The following is a 15,180-nucleotide window of genomic DNA, read 5'->3' on the forward strand; positions in this document are numbered from 1 at the left end:
TTCGATAACAAGTATGCCCCTTCTCTCTCTCTCCCCCCTTCCCTTCGCTCGACTTGTTCTGAGGTATAATAATATCACGGTCCTCTCGGTGACATAGGGTTTCTTGGTTCGAGAAACCCTTTCCTTGCTTATACGGTGAGGACAGGTATTATTGATTTACCTTTTCGCTAGACGCTCTCTTTCTTATTGGAGTTCTTCTTCTCTTTGAATCTTCTGTGGTTTAGTACGTCACATGTGATAGAGTTCGTAGATTGGATCGGTTGTGTTCCGCGATGCCTGTCTGTCTTGTTCGATTTAATTTGTTTATCTCGGATGCCGCACCGCACCAGCTGATTGTTTTCGTAGCTTCGGTCATTCAGGTGGAAGTCTAAACACTTTTCTTGAAGCAACGATCTTTGTTTCGCGATGCTTAACCGTATTAGGGGAGGAGATAGTGCTTTTCTTTTGGTACGGGAAATAATTCAGTTTGGACTGAAGCTTCTGAGTTTTAATTTGTTTAATCTAGTAGTAAAAGCTATTGTGGGAGACGGGACTCTTCAATTGTCTTGTAAATTGGGAGTATTTGTTCCTGGTGGATGTTTGAGTTTGAAGTCTCCGAATCGCTTAAAAGATTGCTTGGAAATTGCAATTCTTTTTTGGTTTGTTGATGGGCACAGCTAATCCAGATGATATTTGGAGATAGTGATTAAATTTTTGATTCCTGTGGTATTTCATTCATAATTTTGATAGTGCAAAAAAGTTGTTGAGTTTTGAGAAATGTCTTTGTTGGAAGCATTTGTGGAGAAATAGATGAAAACTTTTATCTAATATGAAACTGTCACTCTTATAATGAATTAAGATTTTCCTAAAAGTTAAACAAAAAGATGGAAAAAGGAAACATAGATTTAGTATAGTGGATTTATATCATTTTATCCAAGATTGTGGATCATTTTTATTCGGTTATATGCTGTGAACATGCTACATGGTTGGAGGACTAACTGCAACTGCTTGTTGTGTATTTTGCGAGTCACCAACTTAATAGATTGTTTTACACTAAGTAAAGTTGGTCCAGAATATATGCCTAAACCTAAAAGAAGTTACACAAGCCATTACATATGATCACTTTCAAGCAAACTATTTATATTTCTCCATGCATCTGATTGCTTTTATGATGTTGTTACATGCCTCCATGAAAATTTGCACAGGTTTCTGATAATTTAATATTAATTAAAGTTGATGATTATGTATGAACAAGATCCCAATCTTGTTCGGTGGGGCCTTCATCTCCTTCTTGAGCCACCTTTGAACTCCGCCTATTGTGCAACCTCCAGTCACGACAGCACGAACGATAGCGGTTTGCATTGTGCCGATGAAAGTGAGTCATGGGAAGCTCGTGATTCTGTAGAAAATGATGAAGTTATTGCTCGTGCTCTTCAGGAAGAACTTTCACAAATTGCTATGGCAGAAGCATCTGGACCTTCACTTGTAACTGAAGAGCAGTTGCAGGAATCTGTTCTTACTCAAAATTGGTTGTCTTCTTCTACCACAGGTAAAAATATTTCAAGTATACAATCATAGAAATTTCCTATCCTGGTACCCAGTTTTTTTTTCTTTGTTCTCTGACTACTTCTCTATTTAAGGTTTCGGTCAACTTGTTCTTTGTTTCTTTTCCCCTCTGCAATTTAGTGGTATATGTTATGTTGTATGCAGGAACTCTAGAAGATTTAGAAAATATGGGAGCCTCTATTTCATGCTCAATCTCCGATGAAAAGTTAAATTGTGGTGAAAATTGCTTATTAGAGCTTGCAGATGACTCCTATACTCTAGATGGTGAAGTATGCAAGAGACTGAATCATATGACTTCTATTCCTGTAAGTTCTGCTGTAGCCTGTGGGGTTTAATAATTTCTTGGATGATTATTTGGAGAATCTTGTGTGACTGATCTTGATTTTAAAAGTTCGGCAATTCTTGTGATATGTGATCATAACATACTTGGATTATTTGGAAAAAGATGGTGATAGATCATGGAGAAATAGCATGTGAATAGGCTCAGCTAGGCAAGCTGGAGATATGCCCTAGTTCCTGAAATTCATTGAGAAATTTTATTTTTTTATTAAGTTCATTATATTTAAGTTGATAGGACAAAAGATTAATGGAAAGCACATATCTTGTGTTGGTCCTGGATCTTCATATCTTCTCATCGATAAAGCCATCTTGTGGCAGCAAGCAAATGCCCTTATTTTAGCTTGATGCAAGATAAACAATCACTTATATATTCAAGATATACTCACGTCTCAGTATTTTTTTTATCTGGCATAATTTCTGGGTTAGTCATCTACGTAGATGCCTTTGATAATTAATTCGCTGGAATCATTTTGTGGTGAATATTTAGACTGAATTTATAGGTGTTTTAGTGGGATGATATATGATTCTTTACTTTTGGCTGTTTACCTATGAAAGCTGAGCATGTCATTTTTTGGTGTGTTTTTTACTTTTTAGACTACTCATCACTTTGAAGTTTGATATGAAGATGCGTATTCTGATCACTCTTTTTATCTTTCATGTAGCATGTTCCAAGGATTAATAAGGGGCTTCCTACAGTTGATGAAGAAATTTCAGATCACCAAAGACTTACTGAGCGGTATAGCCTTAAATGATAGCCCTTTATCCTTTATGTGAATCTTCTTGCCTTGTTTTTTCAGCTTTTATTTTCATGGAATCTTTTTTAGGTGTCAAGAAGAGTGGCCCTTCATTTCAACAAATTTGACTATGACTTCAACAAAAGACACCCTTAGTGTCAATATTTTGTTGCAGTTCTTTGGCTTCTTCTGTCTCTTAAATGGACATATGTGTAATGAAAAGATATTTGCTAGAAATTTTCTCAAGATAACTTGCATGTGTATGGCTTTGTGAATAGGACTTCTGCATGGTTTTTAAAAACATAAATCTGAAGTTGGTTGTTTGCTTTTTCCTAAGGAAAAACTGTCAAAAGCTGAGCAACCAAGTGCTTAAGCATCCACCACCTGACATGTTATTGCCAAAGTTAAATGACCAGGAGAAATTTTTTATGCTTATGCTGTCTCAGGAAACTGGATGACAGATGATTTTTACTGCCTATCGTTAGGCCAATAATTTAGCTCATTGGTATAGTGTTTATCGCACATTGCTGTCATTCGGATGATTCTCATTTATGTTATTTATTTTGTTGACCCCCTGTGACTACGCTGCTGCACTGCAGGCTAAGGTTGTATGATTTGGTTGATCTAAAGGTTCAAGGGGATGGTAACTGTCAGGTTAGTTTTTTTGACAGGTACATCTTTCTGTTTATGTGATCATGTCCTATATTGTGTATCAAATCTAGGTTTTAACTATCTAAGTTTGCATATGTTTCCTTGGAAGAAATCCCATTTCAGTAGCATTTATTAACAGTTATGTAGAGTCAATAGGTTTCCTGGGTTCCATATTTTGTGTTCTTGTCAATGACACTAAAAAATGGTTACTAAAAGTGATGTACAGCTGCTACATATTTGCGAGCATCTACTGCTATTGTTCTTACTATTATAACTTCTACAGTTTCAATCTCAATTCTTTTGGCTCTAAAAGCATCTTTTGCATGAGTTTTTGTAATGAAATAATTGCCATTTATGAATGCATCTATAAGTGTTAAAATTGAGGCTGGCTGGCACCTGTTAAGTGATCAAACATCTTTTGAGAAAAAAAAGCTGAAAAGAAACCACAGCCTGCCTTGGCCACTGACTGCTGCAATGCTTATTGCTACCTATCTAAATTTACTTCATTATCTTTACTTAACCTTGACTTTGGCTGTTTTTTATGTGGGCATCAGAACTGCCTTACCACTTCTTGTGCCTCCCCTTGGAGTAATCCACTTCTGTTACCAAGCCTATGGACGTTAATATTGGCTTCCAGCTGGTTTCTCATTTAAAATTGAACTATGATGATCAAACTTCTCTGTTGTAATAACCTCAAAATCTTTGGTAAAAATTAGGTGTTGGAGTGTTACCATAAATTTTTTCATGATTATACTGCTGTAAATGTTATAAATTACAGATCTTGAAGTTTTGCTAACATCTCATTGTACTAATTTGTTTTTCTGACTTCTAAGATTCTGCCATGAAGTTTTATATTTTCTGCTGATATGTAGATGTAGTTTAGTTTGCATGACAAACCAGTTGTAGTTATAGTGCTTTTCATGGGCATGAAACTTATGGAATGCATGCATTGGCTCTTGCTGCAGTCTCTGTCTAGCATGTCTCTGTTATGAGTAACAGATGAAATTTCATGGTCCATTTTGATACTTTGCTGATCCCATGTAATAAGTGTCTTTGCTGTGAACTTTTAGCTCTGAAATTGGAGTTACTATATTAATAAGACTACTGATATTTCTTGAACCTAATATCTTTCCAGTTCCGAGCACTCGCTGATCAATTGTATCGTAGTCCTGAACACCACAAGTTTGTGAGACAACAAGTTGTTGATCAGGTTGGCACATGCATCTTTTCTATATCATCCTTAGATTCTTTTTCTCCTCCTCCTAAATGTTTCGTTGGTTCATATTTATCTTGGTTCTTTTCCTTCCTTCTTTTCTGAATTAGTTGTTCTGAGAGACTTCTTTTAATGGACCTCAGCTTAGATCTCATCCTGAGATCTACGATGGATATGTACCTATGTCATATGATGATTATCTCAAGAAGATGTCCAAGTATGTTGCTTTCTTTATCTAGCATTTTGTTTAAATATGGAGATACATTATTCAGTAGCTATTAACAATCCTGTTTTTCCTGGACCTGATTGAGAACAGGAATGGGGAATGGGGAGACCATGTCACATTGCAGGCTGCTGCTGATTCAGTATGTGTGATTAAGTTCCTTTAAAGCATATTATCTTCCCTCATGCTATTTTCAGACTATTTAAACTTTTGATTACTTCAATTGGACATGAATTTCCTGAAACTACTTTAGTAGCAAACTGTCAGGCAGGAAGCTGTGATTGTAGAATTACCGGGAATTTAAGAACATTCATGCAATATGTTATGATGATTATCTAATAAAGCACACCTATTATAACCCAAATCTATACTAAGGGCATCCTATTGGCATAGGCTTTTGCTTGCTTATGAAATTGTAGAAATCTGACATAAGTTTGCCATTTCACTGGATATTCTGAATAATGGTTTTTTATTGTTTGATACATCTCATGTTTTGTTTTTTTCTTAATATTCCTCATTTCCTGTTTGTGTTATCTAATGCTCACAGAATTCCATTATCTTTTGCAGTATGGTGTTAAAATATTTATTCTAACATCCTTCAAAGATACCTGCTACATTGAGATTCTTCCTAGTGTTGAGAAGTCTAAACGAGGTACAGTCTGCTTCATCGGATCTATAATTCAAGAATAGTTTAAGCCTTTGCCGCATTGTTCTGTCTGCTGGTGGAACTTCTTAGGCCCACTTGTTGACTGTTGACCAAGAGATGGGATCCACATATTTGATGGAAGAGGTCTTATGACTCTGTTCTAGCAATGTAAATCTCGACTTATTATTATTATTTTGTGCAGTCATATGTTTAAGCTTTTGGGCTGAGGTGCACTACAACTCGATCTATCCTGAAGGAGGTTAGCCATCTCTTCATATGTTGTTCCGCTGTAACTCTGTTTGCTCAGAGTAATGTATTCATTTCTTGTGGCTCTCTACATGTAAAGACTGTCGGGAACTATTTCAGTTGCCTACATAATTTCCTGTATGACATCAATTTAGAATACCATATTAAACGTTGACACCAAACTCAGTGTCAAAAAGTGACCTTTGGGTGATCCATGCATCGTCCGAGATATGTGGTGGTTGTCAGATACTAAAGTTAAACTGCTGCTAATTGCGTAATTCTTTTCTTATTTATATTTGCTTGATGTGCAGAGTTGCCAGTTTTGGAGGGTAAGAATAAGAAAAGGTGGTGGCACTTCGGGTTCTGATACGCATGATGTTGCTCCGTGGTGGGAAGGTGCGAAGCTGATTTAAGGAAGAGAATTGCATGAGCAATCCCAAACTTGTTCTTTGTCCTCCGACACATCCCTGTACAGACTAACACATTCTTTATGAACGTCAGTCATATGTTAACATCTATACGGTTGATATTTAAAGGAGTCATTGATCATGACTGTGCATCATCTTCTGTTCTTTCTTCGTCCTGTATTGGTTTCGGTACAATTCATCTGTTCTGTTTTCCCAATACTGAGTAGTCGTTCATCTTTTATATTAGATCGAATGATGTAAATCAAAACAGTTGTTTCTGTTCGGACAGTATATTTTCTTGGTTGGAATCTTCTGGAAACCCCGTGATAAGACCCTAAAGTCTTATCGTAGGTTCTGATACCAAATGATAAGACCCTAAGGTTTTATCGTAGGCTCTGATACGAAGTGATCAAGGAGGGCCGATCCCCTCGAAGCGATCATTATCATCCTCGTTTCTCCTCTTTCTTCCACGATAAGACTTTAGGATCTTATTATTTGGTATCAGAGCATACGATAAGACTTTAGGGTCTTATCACCCCGCCCCTCCCTCTCTTCCTCTCAAACCCTTATTGCGCACTCTCGGTCGCCCCTTCCGCCTAAGCCTCCCGATTTCCATTGAGAAATGGCCGCCACAAACTGTCTCCACCGCCTCCATTCTTCTCTACCCCTCGCCATGGGATGCGTTTGAAGCTACTTGCCTGCTTCTGCTCCGGTGTTTGCTTCAGAAGAGTATTCTGTTTTTATTTTTTTTTTAGATCTCGTGTTGCTTCTTGGTGAAACGGGAGAGTTCGCGGAGGGCGTCTCGCATTGACAGCCAGGGTTGAAGATTTCGCCATTGATCGGAGAGCTTGGCAATGCAGACGGTGTTACCCTCGGCTCTGGAGGGGCTCGATGAACCTACATTCCCTTTCTTTCTATTTGCGGCTTCGCAGTTATCATCCATCATGGATTTAGCGTCTGAAGTTCGGAGTGATATCGCTTTTTTTACGGATTCACGCTGTCATTTGAATATTATTTAGAATTAATTTCATAATGTATTTTATAAATTATCGGTCCAGATCATTTTGGTGACTGCAGGACCATTACAAAAATATAAAATATAATCTAAAATATCCTATAAATGATATGATCTTTATTGTAATTCACATCTCATAAGTTTACTATCTCAGACTACTTTGGTAGCTATCGATCAGATAAAACTTATGAAGATAAATTATAAATAATATTCATAAATTTATTTATCTTGATTCATGCTGAAGCAGTTTAATAATAATCATAATAATTATTAAACATTAATGATAAATAGTTCAATAATAGAATAATAACCATAATAATTATTGAATATTAATATTAAATAATTTAATAATAGAATAATAATAATTATTATTATTGAACATTAATCAGCAAAAGAAAACTCATATGATAATCACGATAACATTATTGAACATTATTTCATAATTTCATATATATACATGTGAATAACTAAATGAATATCTAATATTATTTATAATTTATCTTCCTAAGTTTATCTGACCGGTAGCTACCAAAGTAGCATAGGTTTATGGGATATGAATTACAATAAAATTCTTGTCATGGGATATTTTGGACTGTATTTTATCTTTTTGTATTAGTCCTATAGCCACCAAAGTGATCAGGACCAATAATCTATAAAATAAATTATGGAATTGATCATAAATGACATTAAATAAAATAATATTCACGATGATACATATAATTAGGAGATTTAGATAATCCCAAAGGAGAATCTATTTCAAATAATTATGTGATGGAATAGGATGATACTGTTTTGGATATCCTTGCAGTTTAGGGTCGTATACCCAAATGTAACAATACTATTCCACGATGAGTCCTTCATGAAAGTAAATACTAGATATGTCAATATTTCATCCAAAGGTAAAATATAGATGATATCAATAGTTTATTATATTTCTGAAACTCAAAGCATTAATGTTATATTATTACCGTGGCACTTAGGTTCATATCCTTTGTATGAATCACGCCGCAGCTTAGGTTTATATCATGTCGTCGTATGAACGTGGGTGGGGCTCCAAAAGTGGTTAACGATGGGGTCATTGTTCCTCTTGCAGATCCAATTGGGAATGCTGGTGCTGCTTTGATTCACCAAGTGTGCCAATTGTTCTGCAAAATTAGATCTCTGCACCTAAACTGGCTAATTTGTTATTTGAGGTACTTGTGTAAAACCTGGGTACGAGGCACACACTTTTCTTTAAAATGAAGGTTGATAGCAAGACGAATTACTCTGCTGGAGATGGCTTCTGCATGTGAAATCTTCAAGTAGGGTTCGTTGAATGTTACTTTTGGTACAGATGTCCATCAAGATGGGAATTGACAGAACTGTTAGTGGTAGTGGAAGAGCTCGAGATGAAAGTGTGGCTTGTCAGGGGATTTGCTGTTATCAGAAGTAACAAATGTCCGTCTGGGATTTGCTGATATCAGAGTTAACAAAGTGTGGCCAATTGACCATTTTTCTAGGTTTATTATCTGTGACACAACTTTTCAAAGCTATCATTTGTGTGACTTATAAAGCATTAAACGCTCATAATTTTCATAGATATGTGTTTATAGGTAAATATTATTATATGCTGTTGCAGATGTCGTATCCATTTCAGCTGGTACAAATGAGTTCAAAGGAACCATGATTGCTGTAATATTGAAAAAGTTGGTTCTGATTGTGTTTCTTCTATTGAATCCTCATCGTCCTTTAAGACTACTGTTGATGTCGAAGGATGGAGGTTAAGACTTATCGGAAGCTGCACTTCTTCTTTCTTTAGTGTCTGCTTTTGATGCAAGGAGATTGACAAATTACATCCTCTTACAGTTTCACAACTCCGGAGGCATTAGTTGTTAAATTTGACAAGGCAAAGAAATCGTACCTTTGTTGGAGAAAGCCACCCCACTGGGAGCCCCTTCTCATTTTTGCTGAGGATGTTACTGGTGAGGCTCTAGCATCTCTAGTCATGCAAAAAAGTTCCGGGATATTGTGAACATCGCTGCAATTAAAGCATTTGGTTTTGATGAAAGGAAGTCTCTCCTTCAAGATATCACCATTGTTACATGCATTTTTACTTCTTGTTGTGCTTTTTTTTATTTATTAATTTCCTGTACGTAACATTACGATCATTGACAGTTGTTCTCAAGATTCTTTAGGACCTGGTCATCTTCTCTTTTATGAAGTTTCTATCTTATGAATGAAATCCTGGGCTTTATGAGAGTCTCAGGCACTTTGTAAAATGTAACTGGTTACTTAAAAATAGAGTTCCATTGGGTCAAACAGGTTCTTAGCTAACCGTGAGTTTTTAAGACATTAGCTAACCATGGGCTTTATGTGGACATTAGCTTCGCCTTTGTTTACTTCAATGATGCATATCCCTTTAGCTTAAGCTTGCATAATTTAGACTGAAACCTGCCAGTTCAAATTTTGGTTAATTCATCTCTTTTGTATTTCTTCCACTTTTGGTCTCTTTGTTACTCAGAGGAGGACTGAAACCTTCTAAACCTGTCTTTGGCTGTCAACAAGAATAAACTACGTGCAAAAATGGAGTTGCCATTTATAGCTGGTGCTTTTCCAATTGTTTCTTTGCTGTTCGATTTGTAATTCAAGTATCAGGTGAATTCCATTTCCAAATGCCATTTATTTTTCACTTTCCTACTTTATACATTTATTTTGTAAGCATGCCACAAAAAAGAAAAAAAAAAGGTTTGACAACATGTTTATCTGTTATCAATCCACCGCATGTTCTACGTCTGTAATGACAATCTGGGAACCATATTTTGTAATCAGTCCAAAAATATGTGATGCGGTCATTCTCAATGTCATTTAGCCATCTTTTTGAATCGATGGCTTCTTGAATTTTCACAATCCTAATGGTTCGAAAACCAAGAAAAAGACTTGTTTTCTTCTTTCTGATTGCTCGTCATATTGTACAGTATCTAGGAGCTGAATTTGGAGCCAAATAGCTTGGCTTACTTACTGAGAATGTATCAGTCAAGCAACTGGGGAGAGCAAGGAGATCACAAACTTACAACAGGCTACTACCTTTATTGCTGATGCAGCATCCAAGAATCTGATCCAGACTGAATTGATTCATCAATTTTTGGTTGATATTTATGAGTTAAACATTAGAGTAACTGCAGAGTTTGATTTAATCTTTCATATATTGGACTAATTTGTGTTTGAACAGGCACTGTGGCACCTGCAGCGATGATTGGTCACAATGCTACGGTTGACAAGTTGGAGTCGTTGACCCAGCTAAAGTGACAAAGAAGAGCCCCACAAAATTCTGCATCTGCAGCTGGAATGGTCTTAGACCACAGTAGGGAAAGAAGGTGTTCCGGTATACAAGGTAAGAACTATAGTTTTGCTGAATCGACCATTAGCCAATTAATTATAGCGCATGACAATATATAATTGCTCCATTATGTTTTAAACAAATCACTCATCTACTGAAACTTTCACTTGGCCTTTTGGTACTGGCTTGAGAGGATTAACATCATATCTTATACACAAATTTTGCTTATCTTCCTTGTTTGGAGCTTCCATCTCATGGTCTTATGACCTTATCACATACCGTTGCCGAAAGTTTTGCATGATAATAATTAACAACAAATAGAACTTCAAGAGTCTCATCTAATTTGTTCTATTTTAGCTGGTACTGCTCATCGCGCCTATATTTAATTTAATTTAATTTTTTTTTAAGCGTTGAACAGAAACGATTCAGAAACTCTTATTCTTGGGACCAAAGTCAAATACGGCTTCTTGGCCCCCCAAAATTCCAGCACTTAGTACAGCAGATACACGCATTTAATTGTTTGTATATTGGCTAACATGGTGCCTATTAACTTTCAGGAAGTGCCAAAGGGCAAGATTTAGGCGTTCAAAAATATATATGTGATGCTATCATCAACTCTGTAAAGAATGGACATTGGATGCATCGATGAGTCGGACGCTGCTGCATGAAGGCTAATTATTTTGTTTGACTTACACGATTTGAGTAACCACAGGTATTTATATAAGATACTTGGTATTATTTTATATGAGGTTTGTAGGTGTGCGGAGGAGGGAATGACTTGGATCGCCACTCCACATCACTTGCTCTCTCATATGTGTTTATCCCCTGGATGAAGTTTCATTCTATTTCTTTTGCATCATTATATTAAATGTTAAATAGAAGTTTTTTATTTTTAATAGGGTAGGAAAATGTCCTGCATTTGACTCATATAAACCACTCTACAATGATCCCAAATAAGCCCATCTTTATGTGCAAATCCACGTATCAGGGAGTTGACTTGGTGGATTCAGTGCATATACCTAGTGGAATTTAATTTGAAGACTTCAGCTCCTTCTTCCATTTGACTTGGTGCAGAAACAAAAACACTCAATAACTTGTCCCCATGAATGAATTGAATTGACTTCTGCATCTTCATTAATATGACATTTAATCAAATGTTTGAGAATTATTAGTTCATTTTAAACCTGAGATCAGATCTCAGCATGGTTACGTGTTTTGCGAGAGACGACGTTTCCCTTTGTTAAGAGTCTCAAACATGGCCACAGAATTAATTGTTCACCAGTAATTCTTCTCATGTCGGCCGGTGATCTTGCATCAGAGAAAGCTTCATCCCGTGGACGGCTGTTATTGGATCAACCCAAGGGGTTATGGAATATTCTATTGCATCTTGATCCTTGGAGCATCTGATGGGTCCAGAAGAACTCCCGGTAGGCCAATCCAAGTGACGCGGCGCCACAGTGCTCGTCTCCAGCCCAAGAAGCTGAAGCCAAAACCAAACTAATTAATGGCGGAAACTACTTTTGGCTCTTCCATCGTCAACTGCTCTTCCCTATAAATGCCAAGCCCGGACTCCGCCGGATCTCAAACTCAAAGCTCTTCTGTAGCATCTCAATCCATCTACTCTTCTTCTTCTTCTTCTTCTTCTCCTTGCTTCATTCGGCTAAGCTGATGGCGGAAGGAGTCGGCGAACCGGGGAGCTCGATGCACGGCGTGACAGGGCGCGAGCCGACGCTGGCGTTCGAGACGTCGCCGTCAGTTCCTACGGACGCCACGGCTAAGTTCGCCCTCCCCGTCGACTCGGAGCACAAGGCGAAGGCCTTCAAGCTCTTCTCCTTCGCCAACCCCCACATGCGCACCTTCCACCTCTCCTGGATCTCCTTCTTCACGTGCTTCGTCTCCACCTTCGCCGCCGCCCCGCTCGTCCCCATCATCCGCGACAACCTCAACCTGAAGAAGGGCGACATCGGGAACGCCGGCGTCGCCTCCGTGTCCGGTGCCATCTTCTCCCGTCTCATTATGGGCGCGGTGTGCGACCTCCTCGGTCCCCGGTACGGGTGCGCCTTCCTCATCATGCTGTCGGCGCCCACCGTCTTCTGCATGTCGCTGGTGTCCTCCGCCGGCGGGTACATCACCATGCGCTTCCTCATTGGCTTCTCCCTCGCCACCTTCGTCTCCTGCCAGTACTGGATGAGCACCATGTTCAACAGCCAGATCGTTGGCCTGGCGAACGGCACTGCCGCCGGCTGGGGCAACATGGGTGGCGGCGCCACCCAGCTGATCATGCCTCTCGTCTACGATGTCATCCGCAAGGCCGGCGCCACCCCTTTCCTGGCCTGGCGCATAGCCTTCTTCATTCCCGGCCTCATGCACGTCATCATGGGCATCCTCGTCCTAGTCCTCGGCCAGGACCTCCCCGACGGCAACCTCAGCACCCTTCAGAAGAAGGGCAACGTCGCCAAGGACAAGTTCTCCAAGGTACCAGCAGTTCCTTCTTCTTCTTCATCTTCCTTTAGTAACCTGATCCTTTAGGATTAATGGTTTTGATGTGTTCCTCCTTTCAGGTATTATGGTATGCCGTCACCAACTACAGGACCTGGATCTTTGTGCTCCTCTATGGCTACTCCATGGGGGTGGAGCTCACCACCGACAACGTGATCGCGGAGTACTTCTACGACCGGTTCGACCTAAACCTCCGGACGGCCGGCATCATCGCCGCGTGCTTCGGTATGGCTAACCTCGTCGCCCGGCCTTTCGGCGGGTTCACGTCCGACTTTGGGGCACGCAGGTACGGCATGCGGGCCCGCCTCTGGAACCTCTGGATCCTGCAGACCCTCGGCGGCGCCTTCTGCCTCTGGCTCGGCCGCGCCAACTCCCTCCCCATCTCCATCTTCGCCATGGTGTGCTTCTCCATCTGCGCCCAGGCCGCCTGCGGCGCCACCTTCGGCATCATCCCCTTCATCTCCCGACGCTCCCTGGGCATCATCTCCGGCATGAGCGGCGCCGGGGGGAACTTCGGCTCCGGCCTCACCCAGCTCCTCTTCTTCACCAGCACCAAGTACTCGACGGCGACCGGGCTTTCGCTCATGGGGGTGATGATCATGGCGTGCACGCTGCCCACAGCCTTCGTGCACTTCCCGCAGTGGGGGAGCATGTTCCTACCGCCGTCGAGCGACGCCGCGAAGTCGACCGAGGAGAACTACTACGTGTCGGAGTGGAGCAAGGCGGAGCGGGAGAAGGGCATGCACCAGGCCAGCCTCAAGTTCGCCGAGAACAGCCGGTCGGAGCGCGGGAAGCGATACGTCGAGTCGGCGCCGGCCCCACCCGACGCATCCCCTACCAACGTCTGAACACAATTCGAGTCTCGGTAATATGAGACAACGTCCGGAGCTATTGAGATCTTATACTGTGTGGTTTGCAATTGGTAGTATCTACGTCTCCTTCTACCTTACTGTAAGTGTGCCACTATATTGTAATCTACAAAGCATATTTGATGAGGGGATCTATAAGACCATATCAAGTATGATTTTAGGTTTTATTCACCACATATATATATATATATATTACTGTTCATGTTTTGTATCATTTCAACCATAATTATAGTTGACTTGATTTGGTAGTTTCACTCCATCATAATCTTCTTGGGAATGGGGAAAGTATGTCCATATCAAAATAACAAGGATTAGTGAGAGTTGACAAGTAGAATGCGAAGCAACTATAAGAGGGTTGTGAGGATCAAAAAGGTAAAATTGATAATCGATGGACTAAAATAGTAAAATTATATTTTATTATTTTTTTAGGGATTACATATAGCAAACTACGAAATATATGACATGAAATGTTTGATGTTCGAAAAATATAAATCAATTTTAATTAGTTGGCTGACAGGTGAATGGGTGGAATACATGAATGCACGCTTACAGAAAGCATAGGAGGATTAACCCCAATAAGTAAAAAGTATGTATATGAATGAATGAATAATACAATTTCAATTTGATTATTATTATTATTATTATTATTGTTATTATTATTATTATCATTATCAAATCAATCTATCGGATTATCATTATCATTATCAAATCAATTTGATACGAGTTTGAATGTATCGACCTCAATAAATTAGTCATAAGCGGAGTTAGAGAAGCAAGCGCACGAATGCTATTTATTATTTTCATGAGAGAAATCAATCAAAGATCGTCTTCAATTTTCTGTATAGTAAATTACTTAATCAACCATTAAATGTGGTCGGATTGTCCTGCCCTAAGCTGTTTGTGAGTCGTCGTTGCACTTCCAAAACACTACTATACAATGACAAAAGTCAACTTTCCAACGTGAGAGGTTTGATAAGCTGAAAAGCGATGTGATAGTGAATATATACGACTTTAAATCAGCACCCCTCCATTTCTTTCTCTTTTTTCCCCACCCTCATAAATGCAGTCTTCAATTGTTTTGGTTTGACTCTCGAGGTTGACCTTTTTTTGTGGAGACCATCAGCACGAACCTAATTTGCCAAAGTCAATTGCATATCCTGAGGTTTGGAATCCCACACTTTGTTTTCTGAACGAGGAAATGTGGCAGTATCAATTTCTTGATATATCCCTCATTTCTTATCGTATTAATGTCAATTAGACACACGATTTTTGGTCTTAAATATCACATCCGTAAAAATAATCTTATGTATTCGATAAATACTACCACCCGATTAAGATTTTGGCATTTTCATGAATCAATCTACTTATCATCAACGTCGTCGTCATCGTCCAAAAAAAACCGCATAAGCTTGATAAGTCAAACTTATAAAAAAAATAGAAGCAAAAATAACATGACTTAATTCACAGAGGCCTTAAA

At 39.2% G+C, this 15,180-nt stretch overlaps 2 protein-coding genes across 2 annotated transcripts; both read left to right on the forward strand.

The window, feature by feature from the left end:
• The first annotated feature begins 112 nt into the window (after positions 1 to 112).
• Positions 113 to 6,286, forward strand: LOC103994513 (OVARIAN TUMOR DOMAIN-containing deubiquitinating enzyme 9). Its single transcript, XM_065120841.1, has 11 exons — positions 113 to 135; positions 1,235 to 1,528; positions 1,690 to 1,850; positions 2,547 to 2,620; positions 3,218 to 3,272; positions 4,405 to 4,479; positions 4,626 to 4,699; positions 4,799 to 4,847; positions 5,273 to 5,357; positions 5,554 to 5,610; positions 5,909 to 6,286. Exons 2-11 carry the CDS (start codon positions 1,438 to 1,440, stop codon positions 5,962 to 5,964), a joined length of 777 nt encoding a protein of 258 aa, XP_064976913.1. The 5' UTR covers positions 113 to 135; positions 1,235 to 1,437; the 3' UTR covers positions 5,965 to 6,286.
• Positions 6,287 to 11,904: 5,618 nt separating this feature from the next.
• LOC135619134 (high-affinity nitrate transporter 2.1-like) lies at positions 11,905 to 13,905 on the forward strand. Its single transcript, XM_065120842.1, has 2 exons — positions 11,905 to 12,810; positions 12,897 to 13,905. Exons 1-2 carry the CDS (start codon positions 12,004 to 12,006, stop codon positions 13,680 to 13,682), a joined length of 1,593 nt encoding a protein of 530 aa, XP_064976914.1. The 5' UTR covers positions 11,905 to 12,003; the 3' UTR covers positions 13,683 to 13,905.
• Positions 13,906 to 15,180: the final 1,275 nt, after the last annotated feature.

The sequence above is a fragment of the Musa acuminata genome, chromosome BXJ2-8 (genome assembly GCF_036884655.1).
Source record: "Musa acuminata AAA Group cultivar baxijiao chromosome BXJ2-8, Cavendish_Baxijiao_AAA, whole genome shotgun sequence".
Taxonomy (NCBI): Eukaryota; Viridiplantae; Streptophyta; class Magnoliopsida; order Zingiberales; family Musaceae; genus Musa; species Musa acuminata.

Excerpts from the sequence above, each read along its gene's own strand:
- LOC103994513 (XM_065120841.1), top strand. The coding sequence starts at position 1,438 with ATGGCAGAAGCATCTGGACCTTCACTTGTAACTGAAGAGCAGTTGCAG. Across the intron at positions 1,529-1,689 it reads GTTGTCTTCTTCTACCACAG|GAACTCTAGAAGATTTAGAA; the intron begins GTAAAAATATTT and ends TGTTGTATGCAG. Across the intron at positions 5,611-5,908 it reads CTCGATCTATCCTGAAGGAG|AGTTGCCAGTTTTGGAGGGT; the intron begins GTTAGCCATCTC and ends CTTGATGTGCAG.
- LOC135619134 (XM_065120842.1), top strand. The coding sequence starts at position 12,004 with ATGGCGGAAGGAGTCGGCGAACCGGGGAGCTCGATGCACGGCGTGACA. Across the intron at positions 12,811-12,896 it reads CCAAGGACAAGTTCTCCAAG|GTATTATGGTATGCCGTCAC; the intron begins GTACCAGCAGTT and ends TCCTCCTTTCAG.